The following is a 24,044-nucleotide window of genomic DNA, read 5'->3' on the forward strand; positions in this document are numbered from 1 at the left end:
ACACACAAGATCTCTTACTTTTCCCTCCTCATCGCCAGGATTTCGGTTAACAAATTGTAATATACTTTGTTCTCGAAGTTCTCGAAGTTACCTTATCTAGCTCCATATCAGTTTCCACTCCAGCCAGCCATATAAGCTAGTTGTCAACCGGTCGTACCTGCTGTCTTTCCTTTTCTTTCCTTTTCTTCCCTCTCTTTCCCGCTCCTCTGCACTGCACTCTCGCTAAATGAAAGATTAAGCTTGAAAGCTTGAATAAAATAGAACTAACATATTATTTCTATACATTTTGTAGCCCTATGCAAAAGCTGTTATAAAAAAAATGGCTTAACCCTATTTGCACATAAGTATGCATATCTAATGGTAATTCGGAAAACTATATTGTATCTGTTTCTTTCGCGGCGTTCTTTGTTTCAAACATATTAGTCAATATTTACTCTTACTTTCCTACTTTTTTTAAAATCAGCGCAAGACGACTCCCTTTATCTTCTTTCTCTTTTCTTTTTATTTTTTTTTTTTCATTTTTAGGATTTTGTAAAGTTTTCATAAAAAAAATTATACACAAAAAATATGTTTTAAGTAACTTTGAGATCATTTAAATGTATTTTTTTTATGTATGTATAGTACAATTTTACAGAAAGCACTCTATGCTGAACTAAGGTCGGTTGTTCGAGTCTTTCAAATAATTATTGTAACATAAAATATGATACACTTTTTATTTTGCACAAATAAAAATCTGATTTCGATACTGAACACCAATCAATCTTCTTTTTTTTTTTCTTGAGGCTTTTCCGTTGTCACCTGCCATTGTATATTTTTGTTTTTTTTTTGGGTGGAAAACGAAAAGTTCTGATGGTGTGTCGTTCCTTATATTTCTAACCCTTAAAATTAGCCTCAACCTTGCTTAAAGGCTGGTGGTATTATATGGCGCTCACGGCTCACGGCCTTTGTTACTGATTCCATCGGCAGTGGGTCGGGTTCGGGGTCGTTGGTCCTTTGGCTCCTCGATCGTTGCACCAACGCCGCGAAGCATCCGAAACTCTGGGGGGTCATCGAGTTGAAGTTCCGCCTTGGATTCGACACCACCGCCCACGCCCACCGCCGCTTCCTTTTCGCCAATACTGCTGAGATTTAGAGCAGCTGCGGAGCTTCTTTCTGGTTCCTGGTACTCATGAGCGGACAACTTGAGGAACTGCTCGTAGCTGGAGTTCTCCAGCTGCTTTTGTTCCAGCTCCAGCTCCAAATCCAGTTCCTGTTCCTGTTGCTCAGCCTCGAATGGTTGCTGTTGTTGCTGTAGTGGCTGCTGTTGTGGTTGTGGCTTGTTGCCAATGCATAGGTTATATGGGGGAAGGACTACGCTAGTACGATCCTCATAGGCGGTATGTTGCTGCTGGAGTGTTGGCTCTTGTACGCTGGAAGCAATCGTTGTTTCGGAGTCTAACTGGTAACTGGTATTTCCTTGTGACTGTGTGTATATCACCTCCTCCACTTGAAGTGCCGTCAAGGCATCGATTTCATTATGATGTTGCGGTGAGGTTAGTGATTGCTTAATAAGTGCACCACCAGCAGCAGATAGATTTCTATTCTTAATATTGCTGTTGTTACTGTTGCTGATGTTGCTGATGTTGCTGATGTTGCTGTTGTTGCTGTTGTTGCTGTTGCTGATGTTGCTGCTGTTGCCACATTGCTGTGAGTTAGGGATACTACTGTTGCTGTTGCTTCTGGCACTCTTGGTGTTGTCATTACTCGTCTTATTATCGCAATTCTTAGCCGTATTGATACTATTATTGTTGCCGCCGTCGTCGATATATTTGTGAACTTGTGTGTTGATGATGGGATTCGCAGACAGGTTGGGCTCTGCTCCAGGCAGCTTTTGCTATTCCCCAATCAGACGGTATATATGGTGGGTGGTGCCGCTGTTCTGGGCCGCTACCTCAAACACATAGGCTATGCACAGCAGTGTCTCCTGCGTTTCGCGGGCTCTCATTACCTAAGAAAGATTTAAAATGATGTTACAAATACACATAACTAAGATTCTCCAGATCCAATACGTACTTGCAATATTGTAAAGTTTTCCAGCACACTGTTCATCATGTAGCGTTCCGGTAGGTTCTTCAGCTTCTGAATGAAATTGATCATGTACTCGCACATTGGAGAGCGCTGGATGCGATACACATAGCGATTGTTCTCCAGTCGAGAGTATTCGCTCTCCACCTTCTCCACCACCTGCTTGCCAAAAGAGCAAACGATTGTGGAGCACACGAGCACGACATTCTCGTTGCTTTCGTATCTGAAAAAGGATTAGTTAAAGTGAGGTTAGGTTTGGAGTTAGGAGCACTAAATATTACAGGCGTTTGCCACAAACAACTTGATCAGTGATTAGTGATCACAGATCATGATTGTCAAGTGTATACCATCTGAATCTGAGACTTACTGGCTGGTTACGCCATAGAAATCACCCGTTTCGCTGCCGGTCGTTAGGTCCGTATTGAGGTCCGCCCAGCATTTAACCAGGTAAAACGCGTTCTGTGGACCCTTGTCGTAGAGATCTTTGAGCCCCCCAGACTTTTCGGGAAACTTGTCTAATATTTGCCGAATATCAACAGTCTGCAATGTGTAAAACATATATTATTGGTTATTCCATTGAACATATAAGTGCTATTCAAAGTTCTCACCTCAAGCAATGGATCGGAAAAGGATGGCTTACCGCCGAGTTGAACGAAGAGGTGACGGTTATACTGTGAGAAAATGTGGAAAATGGAGTTATTAATAAAACATTTCGGTTGATTGAAGGGGGAGGTTGATTGAGGGTGGTGTAGTCGAAAGGTAGCCCCCTTCTGGCCATGCCATACCATATCATCTCTCTGGATTTCCATGAACGCCGTAAACTCGAGTAGGCGGAATTTGTGCGTGGCAATGGCTCGACCTTCCCAGGGCAATTGTGAGGGCGGAATTCCAGCTTCGTCCCCGGACACCGCCGTCGACGTCTTGCCGGCGGGATAGGGTGGCTGGGCGAAGGGCTTGATGCTGTAATCATAGAAACTATTGGTCAATGCAAATGCGTTGTATAGCCAGCTCATGGGGTAGACGAGATGCCAACTTACTCTTGGGACGTGCTCGGCTGTAGTCCGGGTTGCCAGAATTGCTGTTTCGATGGGAAGACACATGAGATAAGAGCATAAAAGAGGGGGGGATTATATAATAAACCTTTATTAATTCAAATGCGTTTGTAAGGCTAGGCTTTTCGACCAGTCGGTGTCAGTAGATAGTTGTTGGATGATATACAGATAAATATATATATATATATATATTTTGGGCGTTATACAAGATGGTTAAACGTATGGTGAGGCGACGACTTGTTAATCAACTGTTCACTAAACCGATTGTCATTAAATAAAGTTACCCAGCGAGATTATAACCCAGCTTTTAGGCCAGCGGTTGGATGTTACATACGGTACACACATATACACAATATACATGTCTATAGCGAACTTTAGAAATTAGGTTCTATTAACAAGAGTAGTTTCTTCGTATAGCAAGTCAAAAGCAAGGAGTCAATTTCAATGAGCAAGCGAGCGCATTAGGGTTGGCATAGCGGTACAACGGGCATCTCATTTGGGCCTCGATGATATTGAATCCAAAAAGAGAGTGATAGGATTGGAAAGAGATGGAGACAGGAGGGTGTGTGGGTGGGGTTGAGATGACACAGTGTTTTGGGCTGAAGTACCTCATCGAAAGCAGCACAAAAGTTACATACACGTGGGTGCGACAAGAAATCTCTAGAGGTTTGAAACCTCTAAAAAAAAAAAATAGGAATCCGAAAGTATGCTTCGGCCTTTTTTGAGTGCGAAAGTCCCTATGACAACAAAAGTCAAAGTCATATTTTTCACAGCATACTTTTAGACACTTTTTATGTGATTTAAGGCCCATAGAACTCTGCAAAAACGTTCGTAACAGCATAATATTCAAGGTCCAACAGTTCCGAGAATAACTAAGGAATACAATATATCTTACAGCATACTTTTAGACACCTTTTTATGTGATTTTAAACCTCTGATGATTTGAATCTCTACAAAAAAAAGGAGTTTATTCCAAAAAACAAATATGGAAGACTCTTTTTTTCACAACATACTTTTAGATACAGTATCTGGTGATTTCAAACCTCTAGGGATTCGACTTCTTTTGAAAATTGTTTTAAAGTACTTCGAAATATTAAAAACAGTTCCATGTTATTTCCAAACTATGGACATTCCTTTTTTCAAAAAAGTGTTTAAAAGTATGCTACCATTTATTGAAATTTCACAGTTCAAGGGAAAATAGTCACAGCATACTTTTAGGCACATTTTCGCGTGATTTCAAACCTCTAGAGATTTGCGTGACCCCTCGAACAGATTGGGGGTCAGAGGTCCCTGCACATTGATGTTGGGGTGAGTACACAAAACAGAAAGCTAAACAAGAGCATTGCAAATCCTAAATGAGCATTGCAGATTATGGCAGTGGTGATGGTGTGTCGCTGGTGCTTCTATGATTCTCTAATGCAGTTTTGTAATGCAACGGCGCAGTAGCGTTTGGTAAATGAGTTGCGTGTGTGTTTTTTAATTTTCTTTTTCTTTTCTTCATTTTTTTTTTGTGTTGTATTTTTTTTTTCGAACGCGGTATGACAGCATACGAGTGATTTGCACAAGGCGGTGGAAATCGAGGTGGAAATCGAGAGTTGGAAATAATAACGTTAGCTTACGCCAGAATACAACGGCGGGTGGTGCAGCGACGGAGGAGGAGGAGGTGGCGGCGGAGCTGGCGGCGAAGTGGATGGTACCACCATGGAGCCACCGCCGCCAGTGCCCTGATCGCTGTCCGTATTGTTTGTCCGCTGCTGTTGCTGCTGCTGCTGTTGCAGTTGCTGCTGCAGTTGCTGCTGCTGTTGCTGTTGCTGCTGTTGCTGTTGCTGCTGCTGTTGCTGCTGGAGATGATACACCGCTGCAACGGCTGCCGCATGTTGGTGATGATGCGGATGCATGTGACTATGCGGTAGGTGCGTCAAATTGGGATGGGAATGGTGGTTGAGGTGGTGGTTGAGGTGGTGGTGGTGGTGGTGGTGGTGGAGTGGATGGTGGTGGGCTGGGTGGTGGTAGTGGTGCTGTTGCTGTTGTTGTCGAGGTGATGACGACGACGACGAGGAGGACGGGATCACCGCCGCTGCTGCGGCTGCTGCAACAGCTGCTGCTGCCGCCGCCGCCGAGGAGGAGGTGGTGGTGGAGGAGTGTCTATGGGCTAGGGATGCCGGCGGTGGCGGCGGCAGTGGTGGGGGATGGAGGCTGAGATGCCTCGCATGGTGGACGACGCCACCTGCAACACCACCTGCCGATAATGCCGAGGCAGCCAATGCCAGATTGTTGGCCGCTTGGGCGGACACGATTTGCGAACTGGTCATTGTGCTCATGACCTGCAACGTTTGTTCTTTCTCGTTTAATAAATGCAAGGACACACCATTGGTTTCCTGGAAAAGAGTTTCAGTTGGTCGGAGTGTTCATATTGGTACTGGGTTTTTTCTGCTGTTTGTTTTGTGATTGGGTATGTGCATTTGGTGCTTCGAATTGTGTGTGTGTCACATCATCGTACGCAATCTCGTTGCCATTATCTAAATTTGACTCGGTTGCGCACTCGGCTGTCAATCTTCAATCCCTCAATCAGGACAACCTTTGGGTAATCCCTAACGCTCACTCAGAATCTCAGGGGAATTCCATCTTGCAGCTCAACTGACAAGTCTTCCTTGCTTTTCCTGCTCTTCCAACCCTAAGAACTAGCTTTTGGATTGGTTTTTAAAAGAGAGACCTACTCTATGCAGAACGCTTGAGAAATGTCCTATACATGCGATTGAAAAAAGTCTACCCCACCGAAACAAAAAAAAGAAAATGTTTATGGATGGTTCGTTCTTCACTTACCACTTTGATTTTCGCTTGGATCTCGCGGAGTTTTCGTCTAGCTAGCACTTGGATGTGCGAGCTGACTTGTTTCCTGGTTCTCGTCTTGCCTGTGCGCAGTTTGATATATCGTGCGATCAGTTCGTTGCGACCTGAAAATATACGGGATTATCATAATTAAACAGGTATTCATTAAGGAATTACCAAATTCTAGATATAACTTGGTGCTCTTTTGTTCCTATATATATTCTGTAAAATTTTACTTTTATAACCCTAACTAGAGTTAAAAAAAATTTCCCCTAAGCAAAGAGCTAAAAGCCGACTAATCTCATGTCAGCTCTTTAAAAATATCATCAGTTAACGAATCTTAAAAATACGGAAACCATCTGAAATCTGTAAAATCAAATAAGTTCTTCTTCAAACTCCAAGCAAATCAAATACAGAACAGTTTCTTCTGAAACGCTATAATTCCCAATGGATTCTAGCTACGCATCATCTAAGTCAGCGATCTAAAAAGGATATAAGACTTATTCGTCTGACCTTAATAGTATTCAAATCACCCCTTTTAATTTTTTTTTAACTATCTATCGATTTATTGGCAATACATAATAAATGTTGCCAATGTTACATACTCACACCAAAAGCATCATCAGCATCTATTCAAAAATAACCCACCCCCAAGTTGGATTTCTTTTTTTTTGAACATTTATTATCTAAATTCGGATTAAGTGGTATGTATATTTTTCAGTACTTACCATACATTTTACCCTCGTCGGATAAGATGATTTTTCTACGTCCGCACGGCGGATATATAGATAAAGCCTCTTGAAAGCTCTGTTCGATATCTGGACTCCATACACCTTCGGCATCAGCGGAAGATAAGTCCTTTTCGTCCTGAAATATTTATTAGATCGTACAACAATTGATTAGGTTATTTGAATGCATAAAAACCAAACGGACAGGAGATGATGAATAGATTTTTTTTTATAAATGGATTTTACGTTAAGATTCGCTGCCAGAACGGGTTTTCTTTAAAACTTGTCTTTGTTTTGCACGATCTATACCATTTCGGAACTATTAGGCTCAAATTTATACATATAGATCGTGTGAACTATGTGAAAGTGGAAACAAGTGGATTCGTAATCTTACATCGCTCATATCACCAACATCCAGGTTTTTGCTATCCACCATGCTGCCATTTGTGTCTGCCGATCCAAGGGCACCTGGAGGACCGGCATTCACTGGTGTCCACGGTGATGGTATGGTGCCGGGTCCAACTGCAAATAAAATAAGAAACAAAATACTATTAATTACATGCCATAATTAAGTGTTACTATGGGTGGTAAAGGAAATTGTGCATGCAATTACATATTTTTTAATCAATGTATCCTGCCTAACCTTCAAAATTACGAAAACAGATAAGCACCAACCCAAAGTTTTTGGCATGAATATTCGTAGCTTCGGGGGAAAAATTAGCCAATCATTTTGTTTTTAATTTTAGAAAAAAAACAAAGCACTGATTTGTCATACATTTTAACCAAACAGCAAACACACAACAAATTTCATTGATAACATTTACCAACACGAATAGTTATGGATATGTATATATTTTGTTGCAGCTTGAATTACTATTTAATAGAAAAACTACTATTAAATAGTAAAACTACTGTTAAACAGTAAAGCTACTATTAAATAGTAATAGTATAACTACTAAAATAAATAGTAACATGAATACTATATTAGTGAATACTAATTTTCAAGTATTGCTGTTTTGGAATTATGGGTATCCGCTGCCGGCAAGATTATTTTTTAAATTTATATTCTAAAATATATATTTTTTTATATTACTAATTAGAATATCCTACGACCTTTTGTGTATAATTACTGACCAATTACTGACAAGGGGTAAGATAGTTAAAAATCATTTTAGAGCCAAAAGTTTAATCAATAATGTAAAGTTATAGATAATTAGATCTTGAAGTATTCCACGGCTAAACAAGTGAATTTTCTTACATCAGATCGGTGTTTTTTCCACGCATACAAAACTAGGATTTATAATCTTCTGTTCCCATTAACCGCCCACAACAAATTAAAAATCTTTTGCAATGAATAGATACTTAAGAAGTCTCAACATTCTTTTTTGTTTACATTTTCGTTGTGAGTATTGGGAAAGGGTTGAAAGGCGAATCATCGCCCAAATATTGCATTAAACCGTGCGGATTGGAACTTCACCCCTGGTGGATGACGGACAGGATGAGAAATTCTTGTCCCGGCCAATAAATGGTGTATAGGGTATATAAGGGTATATTGGTTTTGTGTGGAAATATGTAACAAGTAGAATAGAATATATATATATATATATTTTTATGATCCATACCATTGGACGGATCGATTGAGTTATGTATGATGAACTCTAAATGAAATGGCGAAACTTTTATTTAATGGTTTAAAATGTTTTTCAAATCGGAAAAATATTTTATCAATAGCGAAGGCAGTAAGTATTGGTAATAATGTTTTTTTTTTCTTTCACTATTCAAATTAAATGTGTTAATTAAAATTGAAAATCAATCTAACAAAATAGATTCAAAGATTGGGGGTCATTAACCAATAAGATCAGCAATACGATTTCATATTCAACTTTATCAATGATATAGAACTGAGCCTTATCCACCCCCCACATCAACTCACCCGATAGCTCCTTGAATTCCTCGAGGGAATCTAAATGATTTGAGAAGGGCGCCACTTTAAAGCCGATATCGGTATATATCTTTCAAATAAACTTCGTATAACACTAATAGTCCTTTCGAATGGAAGCAAATATTTTTAGTTTAACATTTCACTGTGTTGAAGATCTGTATTTGTATCTGCATCTGTATATGTATCTGTACACCTATCAAATCATTTTCATTTAAATTATTTTGTAATTTATTTTTGTTTTTGTTTTTTTTTTTTGGCTTTCTGTTCTTTTCCTTTCGACTTGTTTCCACACAGCGTGAAAAAACAATCCCGGACGGCACAGGCACAGCAAAGAAAGAAAAACTAAAATGCGTCTGGTTAAGAGAAACGCGCACGTCAAACTGAAATGTGCCGTATAGTTTCCACATATTTCTATTCTTTGTTTTGGCCGGTTCCTTTTTCTGCCCCTGGTGCCGTGTTTCGCCCATATAAACCTATAGGGATGGTATGGTACGGTACGGTATGGTATGGTACGCTATGGTATGGTATGGTTGTTCTAGGTATTTGTGAGACAGAGGATAGAATGCAGTGGCACATACCCTCGCAGCGTACTATTGATAGAAGCCTTGATGCAGTCTGTAGTATGGGGCGTCAAGTGTGAGTCCGCAGGGGTATGATATGGTTCGGCATGGTATATGGTATAATAGTGAATGGAAGGTATAGAATGCGAGCGGAGGAGGCAAATCATTGGAATCAAAAAAAATCTGTCGCTTCTATTCCGAATTCAATGCAAACCAAAGGTCGATCAGTGGAAAATCCTCTATACTAGCCATTCGAAAATCGGAAACGCTGTAAGGTTATTAAAATAATGCATATTGCACAGCTTGGAACTGCATGGCATAGTGGTGCAGGGGTTGGGATCGCTTTTAGGGGGTGAATGTGCCATTTTTCATAATCTCGTAAGCACTCACACACACTCACTCGATTCTTTTGAACAGGGGGGGGAAAAAAAAGGAGCGAAATAGCTGAACCGTGCATTAATATTATCACATAGAATTCCTGAATTTGGACAGAAGCGGTTCGGGATAATTTCCAATTAGAAAACCCAGAAACAGACTTTGGTATTACGGTCCTGGTCCTCGCAGCTCTCTACGCTTGAACTCAATTTCCGCCTGAAAACTCAACTCGCAGCTGCTCGTGTTCGGTTTTAATAAGGGAATGTGTGTTCTTTTTCCTGCCTTTTCCATTCCTACCCTTAGAAGCCGCAATTTTGTTGTGCGGCAATTGGAATTTATGGTATGCATTCTGCTTTTTCATTTTCCTTATGTATGCTTCGTCGCAGATATATGTATGTACATGCCAGTGCCTCGATGGGACGGTAAGGAGCTATATGATGACGTACTTAGCCCACTCAGGATCAGACTTAGGATCCGTGAAACGTGCACAGATAAAGGGAAAACCACTTGAAACTGAAAGATACTATCAGGTCAATATGATTTTTGCACTGTCCTTTGTGCATGTGAATAATATCAAATCATTTTGATACTTGATCAGATGAATATGCGATAAATATTATAATGATCAATTCAATCAATACAAACACTGTATGTTTTTTTTTATTTTTTTCTAGTAAATTAGACATTTGAACTCTACAAAAGGTAGATTTCATTCATCAAACATCGTGGAAACGTGCACAATAGTCATTTCTTATTCCAGGTATTATTTTAGGACGGAATCGTACGAGCAGTTCTTTAAGTTGCCATAGGGACGATCAGAATATTAATTGATTAATCAGAAAAAATTGTATACCTATTATGTTTTTGAATATATTAAACGTTTTGTATAATTTTGTAATACAAAAGTTGATCTAAATCTGACTCTATCACCTTCACATACAATAGGATTTCTTCAAATAAATATATAAACTAGTAATTTTTTTCAAATAAGCTAGGGTATGTAAACTTCGGTACGCCTTAGTTAGCTTCCTTTTTGTCATGTCAACCCTTAAAATACGCCCTCCTTTCTCCTGCCCAAAATCTTCTGAGGTCAGGACAAACGAATTTGCAACCTGGTAAAGGTTAACATAGAACATATTCAAAGTAATATTCCTACCCTAAAATAAACATATATTTTGAAAGCATTTTCTTAATTTTGCATTTGTCAAAGCAATAATGATTCTGAAACAACATGGTGTATGATAGAAATATTATTATGTGTATTGCAGCAAATAGATTTTATGATGTCAATATAGGTCAGGGACAGCAGGAAGAGGCTATAAACTTTATGGGATGGAGATTTTTACTTGCGTATACGGAACTTTTTAATTATATAATTTGCCGTTAACTATGTATTCTCTTTTGTTTTTAGTTTTTCCTTAAATACGGGAACTTTTTAATTTAAAATTAGCCTTAGTTTCAAAGGGTGTTAAAATTACCTTTAGAAACGATTAAAAGAAGACTTTTCGACCGTATAAATATATAAATTCATGATCAGCATCACCAGGCAAGTCTATAAAAGAATGCTTGATTTTGTAATTCCCCAGCCTTAACGAGCCTGTCTAAAAACACTATCACAACTGCCATCTTTCTACTGCGATATGCACATAAGTCAGGATCGGTCAACTATATCCGGCATTAAGAGCTCCAACTTTTTGTTTCGGAATAATTATGATAAACTTTATCAAAATCGGATATGCTTTCGTTGTTTTTAAAGATATTCGTATGTATGTATGCCCATGACTCATGAGATAGTCATTTTGTAGACGTCTGGAAGCTAGTTGTGTTTGCAACTGGTCAAATAACTAAATGACTAATACTTTTTCGGTATAACTCAAAGGGTATAAGAAATTTCGGCCTGTCTAAATAAGCTCCTTTCTAATTTAATGTCACCTGCTTAGTTTTGCTATCTGAAGAAAAGCACGTGTGGTTCTTACGATATAATTGAGCTTTGTAAATATTTATAAAAAATAAATACAGCTATTTAGCGAGCTGATGCGCTTGGTAAATACCCATTTCCATTAAACAAAATATAATGAAAATGTGGGGCTTGCGTTACTGATCGTTCTCAGCAGTAGAATAAAAATATAATGGTCGATTTTCCATTCAAAGTACTTCAAATTGACTAAAATTTGACGATCGTCCAATATTTTTTACCACAAACATCAAGATAATAAAAAAGAATATGAACTTTTTATTGGCCAATTGAACCTGTAGCTTTTTAAATAAAATAAAAATGGATAAATCCAAAAATAACAGATCGGTAGACGGGTCTACATATTTCGCAAAACGATCCAGATTAAGAATATGCACACATGTATAATTTTGTGGTCGGAAATCTCTCCCACACTGCATTACAAGCTTCTGACCAGAAATATTATTATGCAATGGTATGAAAAAAGCTCTTTTCGAAATCCGCTCGGCTTGCAAAATAATTTGAGCCATGTATGTACATACATATATCTCATCCGCAGATCCGTCGAATCAATGAGGGGTGACAATATTATCTTAAACCTGACTATTCCATTGAATTATTCATCTGGGCAATCGAAAGTTGGCTTCTCTTCTCGTCTTTAGATCGGTTAGACTTATGTATGTATGTGTATGATATGTACATTGGATGGTAGAGAGTGTGGAGGCCCTGCAGTTCTGGTCTCTGTTTTTGGTGACTTTCTCATAAAAAAGAGAGAACACTCAAGAGGAAAGTCACCAAAAAAAAAAAAAACAGAAAAGAAAGAAGAATCAGAGATCAAATCTTCTGGGGAAGGGGGCCTGGTTTGGTCTTAAGTTTAGTATGGATGAGTTGGGGGGATGTGGGGTATTCGAATGTGCAACGGACCTGCCTGTTGTTCTGCCTTCTCCGCAACCTCCAACTCAGTGCAGCTCAGGTTGTTCTGCAATTGCAGCAGCCCAGTGCTGCAAGTGCTCGAGCTGGTGATGTTTTTCATGCAGCCAGGTTTCTTGCCGATGTCACGGGTATACGGGTATACGGGTATACGAGTATTGGAGGTACGTAAACGAGTGCGGTGCGTCGTCTACTAGTTCACGGAATTAAAATCTGTTCGCGCTAGATTTAGACTCTGATGTCACCATCAAGAACCGTACCGTCGTCGTCTCGGCTGGTCAAAGGCACTCACTCTTATTATTATTATTCGCTTGTAACAGTAACTGTTTTTTCTTTTTTTTTGTTTTTCTTTCAGACTTTATATTGGGTGTGTTATTATCTATGTCCGTTGATAACGCGATGGAGCGTTGTTTTACTTTTTTTTTTTAATTTGATTATACTATATAGTTTAGTTATACTTGGTAGCAGGAGGCTAGCAGTGGGCTAGCGTCTGGGACGGGACTACTGGATGGGACTGGAAAAAAAAAACCCTTTCGCTTTGGATTATGTGGCTTATTCGATACTTGTTTTTGCACTACTTTACTTTTTCTCGTACTCGTACTCGTACTCGACTCGTATCGAATCAAATTTCGATTCTACGTGTTTAGTATACACACATGCATATTCACAATACTTACTTACATCTGCAATAATTCATGAATCGGAGTTCTTGAGTTGAGGAAGTGAGAAAGATCTTTTTCAGGCACAGGCAACATCTTTTTACTTGTTCGCCTGTTTCTCTCTCTTCTCGTTTTCGTTCTCATTCTCCCCATGCTCATTCTCTCAAACACTCCCACTCTCCCTCTCTGCGTCTCTCCCTCCCTCTCCCTCTCTCTCTCTCTCTCTCTTTAGATATATACATATAGAGGTATAACTGTGTATTTAGTAGTGGGAAAAGAGTATGAGCAGCTTTGTACAATATCGTGGTCTTTGTGAAAGTGAGAATGTGTCAGTAAGCCTTTCAGTGGAAATAAGGCGCAGCTGCGGCAATAAGATGAAGTGAAGAAAGAAGAATGGCCACCGCTAACTATTGGATAGGTTTGGTTTGTCGCTTTTCTACATTTCTACATTTCTACATTTCCACATCAACTCTAACGCTAACGTTAGTTAAGGGCCAGCCCCCGTCCGTCCGTAATCGAGATGGGGGGCTTTTGGGCGATGACGATTGCCGATTATGATGATAATTATGATGTCCATATGTATTCTCCCCGTCTGCCTAACCAAATAGTCTGTTTTTCTGCACAAGTGCAGTTCTAATTGTGTGCATATGTATTTATGCGACTGTGAGTGTGTGTGTGCAAAAGCACACGCACATGTACATCTGTATTTCTGTATTTAGATATATATTTTTATGAAATTCTTTTTCAAATGCCTGATTTCAGATTTGAGATCTTTTTTATTTATTCGTTTTTGGGGCACCCAGAGGCATAGGATAATTTGCTTAAGAGCCACACACAGCCATATCTTGCGATGCCCTCCCCACACGCCTACTGTTTATAAGATACGTATCGTATAAGAAAAAGATAAAACAAAAAAGACCAGCGAGAGAGATAGAGAGGAACAGAGAGAGAGAGAGAGAGAAGGTGAATCAAAATGTGGCCACATATTAAAACAAATTTTCTAAAAATCTTTCTACACAGATATAATAAACACAAAACGCATGGGAACAGAACAAAATTAAAAAAAAAAAAAGGGGGAAAATAATTTTGCAAAAAGGAAAATGTATTTAATAATCTTAAAACCCACGCACACTTTTACAGCCGCTGAACGGCTGTACGAAAAAGGGGGCTGAAACGAGAGGAGGCGGCGCACTATACACCACACACAACAACGATACGATACGAAACGAAACGAAACAACGATGACGACAACGAAAAATCGCGGAAACACTGCGAAAAACGCAACGCGCAGAAGCGAGAGAAACTCATCGACTGAATCCAAATTCGAATCAATACAAAGAACGACGCCGACGTCAGCGTCGATAACACACTATAGCTGGCTGGTCGGGTCTGGTTGTTGGATTGTTGGATGGGATATGGGATTGTTGTTGGCCTGGGACGGTTGGGATTGTTTCTTTTTTGTTGTTTCCCTGGCTTTGGGCCGTTCGGTTGTTGGTTGTTGGTTGTTGGCTTGGCCTGGCTAACTCAACTCAGCCTCAACTCTCGGACTCATTTCAACTCATTCTCTGCCTCTGCTTCTGCCGCTGTCTCTGCTCTGCCAGCATAACTGGTGGATCTGGTTGTTTAGTTTCAGTGTTCAGTTTCCTAACACAACCGATGACTACACGACCAAACACACAGACGCAGAATACAACCCGATCAAACCCAGAAACAGCACTATATCACCATCACAAGTGCACTGCTTGAACCACACACACAACTGTAATTGTGGGGCTAGAAGAGAGCAGAAGAGAGTACGACTCTCCGCTCTCGCTCTCCCTCTCCCTCTCTCTCTCTCTATATATATATATATATTCACCGACGGGTGTGACTAATAGTCGACGAGCTTTATGCCGCTGGCGCCTTAGCGCACGATTTCGATTTCGCTCACTTTGTAACCCTTTAGCATAGGGTGTTATAACTTTGGCCCGAATTTCGCAACGGAAGTCCTGTCCTTTATCACTCCCCAGCTCTCTGACCTTAGTTAACAATATGAAAGAGGCACGCTTCCGTTGGGGATCGCGAAAAGCCCACTATTTCCTGATAAAACAGCCGATCTCCCACAACTCCGAAGTCGCTATAAGTCAAACTAGTTTTATTGGCAATAGAACAGAGAATACAAATGCACGTGAAATGTAGTCTTTATCTTGAAGTCTCTCAGAACCCGATCTTTTCGTTGGTGGCAGAAGGTGGTTCGCGTTTAACAATATCTATTAGCGATCTGGGCATTTAGCCCGCCATTTTTTATCACAAACTTAGCGGGCTAACATTTTTAAAACACTAGCATTTGTTTATGCCATATGGGGAATCGAATTGTTGAACAATAGTTTGATATTTTTTTTATTTTAAAATAGTAATAGAAACGTGTCAATATGCAAAACCCTACGGGTTCTATAAAAGTTATACAGTGGCAATACTAAACTCGCAAAAAGCGGAAAAAATCACTTTATTTAAAAAATAATAAACATTATTCTTTTAAGCTTCTTTAAGGAAGAGCACGTGTTTTATGTGTTCACAACAGCGGCGGCTGTGTAAACGATGCGAAACAAAATTGCTGCTGTTGCGTTTTCAAGCGGATGCGAGAAGACGCTTTGAAATTAGGGGTTATGAGAAATTATCTTTCCTTTTATTAAAAAAGCAAATAATCAATTGGTAATTTATTCGTTTATTAAACTGCCAGTATACGCAGTTTCACATCTTTCAAAAATCCATATCATTCCGCAGAGATGTTAGAATATCGTAAGCTTGTTGTGCCAAAATTTTGCATGTTCCATTCCGCTCGGTTCAAAAAGATCTAGCAAATATGTAGATAAGCTGAAAAAAAAATGGAATTGACCAAATTTTTTATGATTCAGAACCAAATTTTCACCATATTCTTAAGTGAAGTGATACACTATTCAGAGAAATAAGTTATAGTATAGTGAAGAAACGAATTTCGAAACAGAAGACAACTAACTTTGCAAGAATATTCAATTATACATCGTTTTTGCTTCCAAGGTAGGTTAAAAAAGATATTTTCCTTATGTAAAAATATCAGATAATAAAATGTGAGGCCCCAATTTGGAACATATTAGATTATAACATGTTTTGGGGCTAGTTAGATTAGTGTAAGATAGATATCCCTGTGTAAATAAATATCAGCTAAAATATGCTCATACAGTGGTATTCCCTTTCCATCCTTACAAGTTTATATGCATTAATTGGATTGACATTTTAGGGACCATTATTGGTGAACGAAGTGAAAGAGTCATTTTGGGTATCTGTCCGATCCGGGAAGAACATAGGGCTGGCCCCGTTCTCATCCACAGCCTGTCGCATCATCCAGAGGCGATCGTCCTCGCTGTCGTCCGACATCCGATGACCTTTGGGTTCCTGAAATCCGAGGAAGGACTCCGGCTCCATGCTGACATATCTGCTGACCGGCAGCGATGGCTCCCACAGACATGGCGAACGTTGTGCTCCCTGCGCCTGCTGCAAATCCTCCTCGTTCTCCCGACGCTCCACGTACTGGGCTCCCAAATATGCCCGCTCCAACTGTTTGGTCACCTCGGTGGCCTCAAAGGACATCAGTTCGCAAAAGATGACCTGCTCCACGGTTTCGAACGAGGAGAGCACATTGTCGATGTAGTTCCTCTCGAGACCCCGGTAGACCTGCGGCCAGGTGGGCACCGAGAGCAGGCTCCACAGCTGAAAGGCCACCTGGCTCAACTGGCCGCCGCGCGTCTTTTGCAGATGATCCACCAGATCCAGCATCATGTAGTCATGCCTGTGGTTATCCAACACCTTGGCCTGGTCGCACTGCATCGGCGAAAAGGGACTGTCCAGCGAGAGCTGGGCTGCTCCCCAAAGATAGGGCAGAAAGCAGTAGTCATCGATGGAGCACATGGGATCCTTGGTTATCCGCAGGGAGTACGTGGCGATGACGCGGCGCACCAGGTGTGTATAGCGATCGAAGAGCAGCAGGGCGGCGGCAACCGTGTCCTGGGCCTCAAGGATGCCGGAGCGGAAGAGGCCGCACAGGAAGAAGAGGAACATGAGCTCGTTGGCTGGTCCGATATCCAGACTGGATGGATTGCCAAAGGAACGTCGAAGATATTGGCCCAGTTCGTTGATGTGCTTGCAGTTCGCGTTGATGGCCTCGTCCAGTTTGGTGAAGACATGCTGGAACATGTGCTCCATCCAAATGCGGTAGGATCGAATCCTCACTTGGCCGGCTGGAACGGATATATTCGAGTCGTCGGCCTTGGGCGAATGCTCGACCAGCAGATGCTCCAGGCCATCAAAGATCTCGCACAGACGGCGCATCTGCGTCGATACCGGGAAGTCCAAGTCCCGCGTCAATCGATGGCCCTGGATGGCCCTGCTGGTGTGGTTGATATAGGCAATCGTATCGTGATAGGCCTGCGAGCGGGCCCAGCGGTCCAGATCCTCGAAGCTGCGCACCTGTTTCACCGGCCCGTTCTGCATGAAGGCCGATGCCCGGAGCACCTGGACAGTGGGATCGGTCACATCGTATCCGGGTGTGTAGCTCATTATGGGATGGGATCAAATAAAATCAAATCAAAGACTTTTTGTGTGGTTTCGTGTCGAAATAGGTACGAGTTGAAGGAAACTTTCGAATCGACCGCCATGACCTACTAGGAGTGCTTCAAAAGCACCTATAACAACACAGGAAACATGTTCATTGGTCGAAAACATATATTTTTGCAGTATATTTACTATATTGGTGGTAGAACTAACCACACAAGTTGTGGTACTAACATTAAATTAACTATATACATTGAAAATGGCATTTGCTCCCACTTGTGCACTTATAATTCCCAACTTGTACTAGCGTGACGTACCTTTAAAGGTCTAAATATCCTTATTATTGTGCTATACTTTTATATTAATTATATTCTTCAACTTACTGCTTTAATTATTTAATGATTCACAAAAAGGCATCATAATTCTTGATTTCATGTTGAGTTTTCTTTGTTTGTATTGTCATCTCGTTTACCACATTTATTTTGCAACTACCCCCACTGGCGACAGGATAGCGAGAAAATATTCACTCATTACCATTTACATACGTCATAATTATTTAATGGGGAACCCATTGTGGTTTGTCTTTTGGCTCGTAATTATGCTTTTTTCGTTTTGTGTGGCCCTAATTGGCGCTTTTTTCTACATGTGGACATACATTTTTTCTCAATGTAGTAATAGCTGCCGGGTAAGTTGGCCTGTTGAACCACTAAAAAAATAATTAAGACCGAAAACCAAATACTATTTATTTATATTTCCACCCAGGGCGTTTCCGATTTCTTTTTAAAGTGCGTTCAATTTCCAGGATATTGTTCAACAGCCATGATAAACTGCCAGCCCATATGCTAAACTTCTTATGAAAAATGCTAACGACACCCGGCTTGAGAGGATGAGCCAGTCCATAAACATACATATATCAATTTCAATTCGGAAAATGCAATAATCTGATATATAATATTTTTAATATTTTTCCAACGAGTCCGGCAAGACAATTCATATTATCTTATTAGAATGTTCTCCATTTTGGCTTATAGATCTTAAAACCTATTATGATAAATTATTTTCAAATGCCTGTTCAAAGCAAAAACTAGGCATTTCATTCAGCTTAAAATTGTTTATATAAAGTGGAGGTTAAAATATAAAAGTGTTTAATTTTATATTGTTAGCACCATCGGCTTGGATTCGACAACAGCTCATATAGGGCGGGGCTCATTTGGGTTGGCAATGATTTTCTAAAAGTCACCTTTAAGCTTAATAAATATGTTTTGATGGGTGTGTAGCCTAGGTACACCGTTCATAGCTTAGGTGTTTTGCCGAATTCGAACTACCTTCCGATACAGTTTAGTTTTAGAACACGGCAGGTGTCACGTTCCGCAGACATGACAAAACGATCATTTTGCAATTGTACACGATTTACTTTTTCCATATAAACAATATAAACCGTTAAATACCACATAACTTAGTGGTACGTCATTGAAAAATGCACTACACTGTGTCCCTAACTAAACTTTTTCTTTATAATGAAATTAAACTGTATTGAATATTTCTAACTAAGAAAAGTATATATTATAAATAGTTTCTAAAACGGGAGCCAATTTAAAGCTTTCTATGTGTCATTCGAAGTTTGACTGGAGATATTTTTTCCAGTGGCGATGAAGAACAAATACTGGGGGAATTTTCCAGGGGATATTTCACCGCCACTGAGAAAAATAATCTTCATTTAAACGAATACGTATATAATAAATCATTTTACAATTTATAATTTGTTGTTCAAATGAAGCAATTCATTTTTGAATCTTCTTCGGGTTTCGGATGAACTATACAAAATTCGGTCACACTAAAACAATTTTAGTGTTCATTTCTTGTTCATCAAAAAGAAATTTGTTCATCCTTTTGACGAATTATTGCAAAACTTTTGCTTTATATTGTACTTTTGCTCATGCTTATATTGGTTGTATTTAATTATATTTGTAAGTTTCAAGCAGATCTCTGGTCCAAGTTAGCAAACCATTTGTCTGTGTAAAAGAAATTCTTTGTCTCATACCAACGAAGATACGAGATACAACAGGAACGGCAACAGCAGAGAAGAATCGACGGACCGGGAACCAAAATAAATGCGCAATGCATACATGGAGCGCACATAAGAGTGAGACGGGACTACAACGTGACATTCCTTAAATTTTTGTTTGTGTTCAGGGAACATTAAAAAATATTTTTATCTTGTGCAAAAGAACCAACTTCTGATGGGAAGAATCCTTTTTTTCAAGTTGCTGCTGCTTTTGTCGCTTTGACGTTGCCGACGCTGCCGTGCTGCGCTTCTTTCCGTCTGTGTTTGTAGTTTTCAAGGGAAGCCGAATCCCCGAACTTTCTATGGAAGAGGAAGTAAGAAAACGCACAGTGTCTCGAGGAATTTTTCGAAACTGAAAATAACTCTATGGAAAAATGTGGCCACAATGTTGATAAAACCAGACTATCGCCGTCGTCATCTGCAACAAGTTTATTTGAACTTGGGGGTTTTATTTAGAAATAAAGCGATACCCATTGCAACTGAAACGTGTTTCGATCGGACAAATACAACTTATGATACAGAATGTGTGCATTAAGAAAAATATTGTGAAGCTAGATCCTGAGATTTTGGTTTTCAAATTAACGGACAGATATACGGACAGAATTGATTCGGCCTAATCAAGGTGCTATATCTTCATATAAAACTGAAATTGAAAATTGTGTCTATGAGCATTACTTTTCAACGTCATTTATAAAAAAATTGATTTCTTTTTTGTCCAGATATTATAAACGATATAAATATTTATGCATGTTATTCCAAGATCTATTTTTTTTCGAAATTAAACTGCTTTGGATCCTTGCTGTGTACTTTGTACGTCCATAATTTTGAAATGTTATCTTTCGAAACGATCTATTTCGCATCAAGGATAAATAAATTTGTGTTGCTGTTGTTTTTTGTTTATATTGCTACATTGCCGCATGTAAAAGAAGGATACGTGAATTAGTTTAGATAAAGTTTCGGAAAAAGAAAGAAAAGAAAGGTTCACAGAACCTGATTAACTTGCGACGAAGTTTACCGTTCCTTAAGTATCCTTTAATATAAGTTTTCCATTCAGAGTTGCTTTTCGATCGTGATCGTTATTTTTCCGATTATTGGCTATGAATCCTGTTACTGTTTTTCCTGAGCTTACAAATGTTAAAACTTTCTTAGAGCCTCACGAAAACCAACTTCAAAGCGCAAGAACCAACAATTAACCTTGGAAATTTATTTGGAAATTTCAAAATGTATTATATGTATTCTAAAATTGTTTATTTTTGCGATCTCAATTTTGTAAGAAATATTGTAAAAAATAGAAAGGGTTTTACTTCTTCGTATGGAACATAATGCATTATCATCCATGAAAGATGTAACATCACATAGAATGACTATAATTATCAAATGCACTTAAAGCAGGTGCTTCAATGGAAGACCACTAATTTAAATATGGAAAGGTGTAAAATATAAAATCTAAAAGGGGGTGGGCCCTGTAAAGGTTTTTCGAAACACATTGCCACTCTGCTTAATTAATTTAAACCTAATATTTGAAAAACATGTTCGCGACAGTTGCCGGCGGCAAATGAACAGACATGTGTAAATACAATTTGGAAACTTACTTTTGTACAGAAACTTGGAGTAATCACAATCCATATCGCATTGGTGTGGGGGTCCAGGATTATTGGGTAGTGGCTGCTGTTGCTGTTCTCAAAATTGATGAGCGGTTGAAACCCGAACTCGGAGTTATTTGTTGATTGATTGCCGATCGCTGATTAAGTATTCACATTCACCGCACCTTCTTTGGTGGACTTCTTACTTGGACTTTGCTGAGATAGAAAAGAGCACAGCTGCGGAAGTTTCTCAGAAAAAGGCGATCCATTTTTATCGATCGATTAGGACGACGCGACGACGGATCTTTCGCGTTATCGATATCTTTGGGACGAGTTACATGACCATTGCGGTATTGTGTCATAAGCACCGGTTTTTGGTATGATTTTAATTTGCATTTACTTTATTTGTTTACTTATGTTTTTGTATTGTTTTGTTTGGGCCGCTTACTGGCGTCGAAGGCGAATCATCTGTGCACTTTCGAATGTTGACAACGCTGCTTATTTTTATTATTTCACGGTTTGTCATTACTGCAATTTGAATCCACTACTGAATAAGTACATTATGCGTTTTTCTTTGTATTGTATTCTTTTTGGATTGGTTTTCTGGTATTTACACAGTAGTAAGGGGAGCTAGGTTTACGCTTACGGACAAACGAACTCGCTGACTCTTGGCCATATCTAGTTATAACTATTTTCTGTGCATTTTAATAGGTTTATAATATTGCTTCAATAAATGCACTGCAAAAAAAATATAAATAATAATAAAATACATATATAGGAAACAATGTGCTCGATAGGTTAGGTATTATTTGTTTATTTTTTTCCACTCGCTTGAGTAGTTTTCCCGAAGACGATGTGTGGAGAGGTGTTTTTTTGAAAGTGGGTGCAACAGTTGTGCCGCAATCAGCGCAAATGAATCTCTGCGGTGATTCATAAGCTGTCAAATAAATGCACAACACAGCACTACACAACACAACACAACACTACAAAACACAACACAACAAATATGAAAAAAAAAAAGAAACACACTCGCAAAAAAACGATGTAGAACAAAATACTGCAGAGTAGAGTGGCCGAAAAGCGCTCCGAATTACCTGCGCATTAACAATAACGGCGCGAATCGGATAGGATAGGGGATAAAGGGATTGGGATAGGGATAGGGATACGGATACTAGACTACCATGCACTCTGTATAACCTGCACACACGAACGCAAATTTACACTGGCAAACACGAGAAATGCAATTATTATTATTTTCTTTTCCACGGTCTGTTTCAGATCCGGTTGCAGCAGCTTATGCGAAGCTAATTAAACTAAAACTTTGTTTACCCAACACGCTTTGGAAACGGAATACCCGTAATACCCGTAAACCAATCGCTAACCCATTTGGGATATACCAGGCGATTTCCAGGCTATTTATACGCAATTTGTCATTTAGAGACAAATGTACACATCTGAATCTGATGATTTTCTTAAACTTTGCGCTTATTTTTACCGGCACCACGGGCACGGTTTCTGTTTGGACTTGTAGTACACCAGCGATAAAGCAACATATCCGACGGATAACGACGAATAATGGGATGGATGGGCTCTGAGATTCGGATGGAAATTCAGTCAGAAAGGAAAACCGCAATTCTATTATATATCTCTGGCTGCCGCTGTTGCTTTTCGTTTGTTTTAATTTTAACTAATGTTAACTAGCTCTCGCAATCTAGCAAATAACACAGACGCAAACGATGGCATAAACAGAACTACCAATAAGAAAATATCTCAAAATGTATTTCAGGCAAAAAGTAAAACAGTAAAAGCTCTTCTCATTGAGCATTCGCATTCGACCGATAAACCCGACCGAATTGAACTGAGCAAAACAGCAGAAAAGCGAAAGAGAGCGGAGAGCGGAACTGAGAAAACGTAACCCCAACCCAACCCCCCTCCCCTTACGTTAGGCACAGCACCCCAGAAAGGGGGTGGGGGGGGGGGGGGGTGGTACATCCAACAGATTGCTGGATGCGCGTGTGACCATTTTTATCGAATCTTCAACGGAACAGAGAACTCACCGAATCAACTTCTTTTGGTATATTTTATCGGGCGATACTTTTGGCGGGATGTTTTCTCCAGTTTTTCTGACTACTTTTTAATGGAACTTTTTTTTTATGGCTTTCTATGGTTATTATTCCGATGTTTTATTATCATAAACAAAAGTTAGAGCACAGACAACTTCCCTGAATAACTTGTTTTAGTATACTTATTCTTTAAATAACATATCTTTTAAAAATATTCTACAAACAAGAAAACATAAGGAGTTTAAGGTTTACAAAAAATAAATATTGATACCTTAAAAAATACGAAAAATTTATCTTTCTACAGAAGTTTTAAAGTTTTATTTTCTCAAAACTTGAAAACGATTTGAAAAAATACCAAAATACATAAGCTTGAATACTAAGTCTTGCTACTAATAAAATAAGCCTGGAGTTAAGACTTTTTCTTTTTTTAAAGAGGCATAGAGGGTAGAACAGCGCAAAAGCGAGAGTGGTCGAGTGGATGTTTACAGCGCATGAATTAACTTACGATGTTTTGACTAGAGTTGTGGTAACTAGCCACCACGAGGAGTGCTCCCATCGAGATGGGTTGAGTCTAGAGTTGGGCGCGTGTCATAATTTTCCAATACGAAACGACACGAACACGCACGAAATATTTTTTTAAATGAATATTAAGCTTAGTCCAACAAATCCAAATT

At 39.4% G+C, this 24,044-nt stretch overlaps 2 protein-coding genes across 14 annotated transcripts; both read right to left on the minus strand.

Annotated features, from left to right (window-relative positions):
• Positions 1-1,843: 1,843 nt before the first annotated feature.
• On the minus strand, positions 1,844-22,839 carry LOC119556294 (protein scalloped). 13 transcript variants are annotated; one of them, XM_037868357.1, is made up of 13 exons: positions 14,224-14,629; positions 13,112-13,117; positions 12,429-12,948; positions 7,068-7,195; positions 6,674-6,812; positions 5,940-6,070; positions 4,736-5,494; positions 3,102-3,142; positions 2,850-3,039; positions 2,673-2,735; positions 2,432-2,604; positions 2,053-2,287; positions 1,844-1,987 (listed from the first exon to the last, which is right to left on the minus strand). In XM_037868357.1, exons 3-13 carry the CDS (start codon positions 12,535-12,537, stop codon positions 1,874-1,876), a joined length of 2,082 nt encoding a protein of 693 aa, XP_037724285.1. In that variant the 5' UTR covers positions 12,538-12,948; positions 13,112-13,117; positions 14,224-14,629; the 3' UTR covers positions 1,844-1,873. The 13 variants fall into 13 exon arrangements, with proteins under 13 accessions (XP_037724285.1, XP_037724290.1, XP_037724289.1 ...); XM_037868362.1 differs by lacking the exons at positions 12,429-12,948; positions 13,112-13,117; positions 14,224-14,629 and adding exons at positions 21,317-22,045; positions 22,705-22,839; XM_037868361.1 differs by lacking the exons at positions 12,429-12,948; positions 13,112-13,117; positions 14,224-14,629 and adding exons at positions 21,317-22,045; positions 22,690-22,804.
• LOC119556296 (serine/threonine-protein phosphatase 2A activator) lies at positions 16,310-17,766 on the minus strand. Its single transcript, XM_037868370.1, has one exon. It carries the CDS (start codon positions 17,663-17,665, stop codon positions 16,346-16,348), a length of 1,320 nt encoding a protein of 439 aa, XP_037724298.1. The 5' UTR covers positions 17,666-17,766; the 3' UTR covers positions 16,310-16,345.
• Positions 22,840-24,044: the final 1,205 nt, after the last annotated feature.

The sequence above is a fragment of the Drosophila subpulchrella genome, chromosome X (genome assembly GCF_014743375.2).
Source record: "Drosophila subpulchrella strain 33 F10 #4 breed RU33 chromosome X, RU_Dsub_v1.1 Primary Assembly, whole genome shotgun sequence".
In the NCBI taxonomy this organism is placed as follows: domain Eukaryota; kingdom Metazoa; phylum Arthropoda; class Insecta; order Diptera; family Drosophilidae; genus Drosophila; species Drosophila subpulchrella.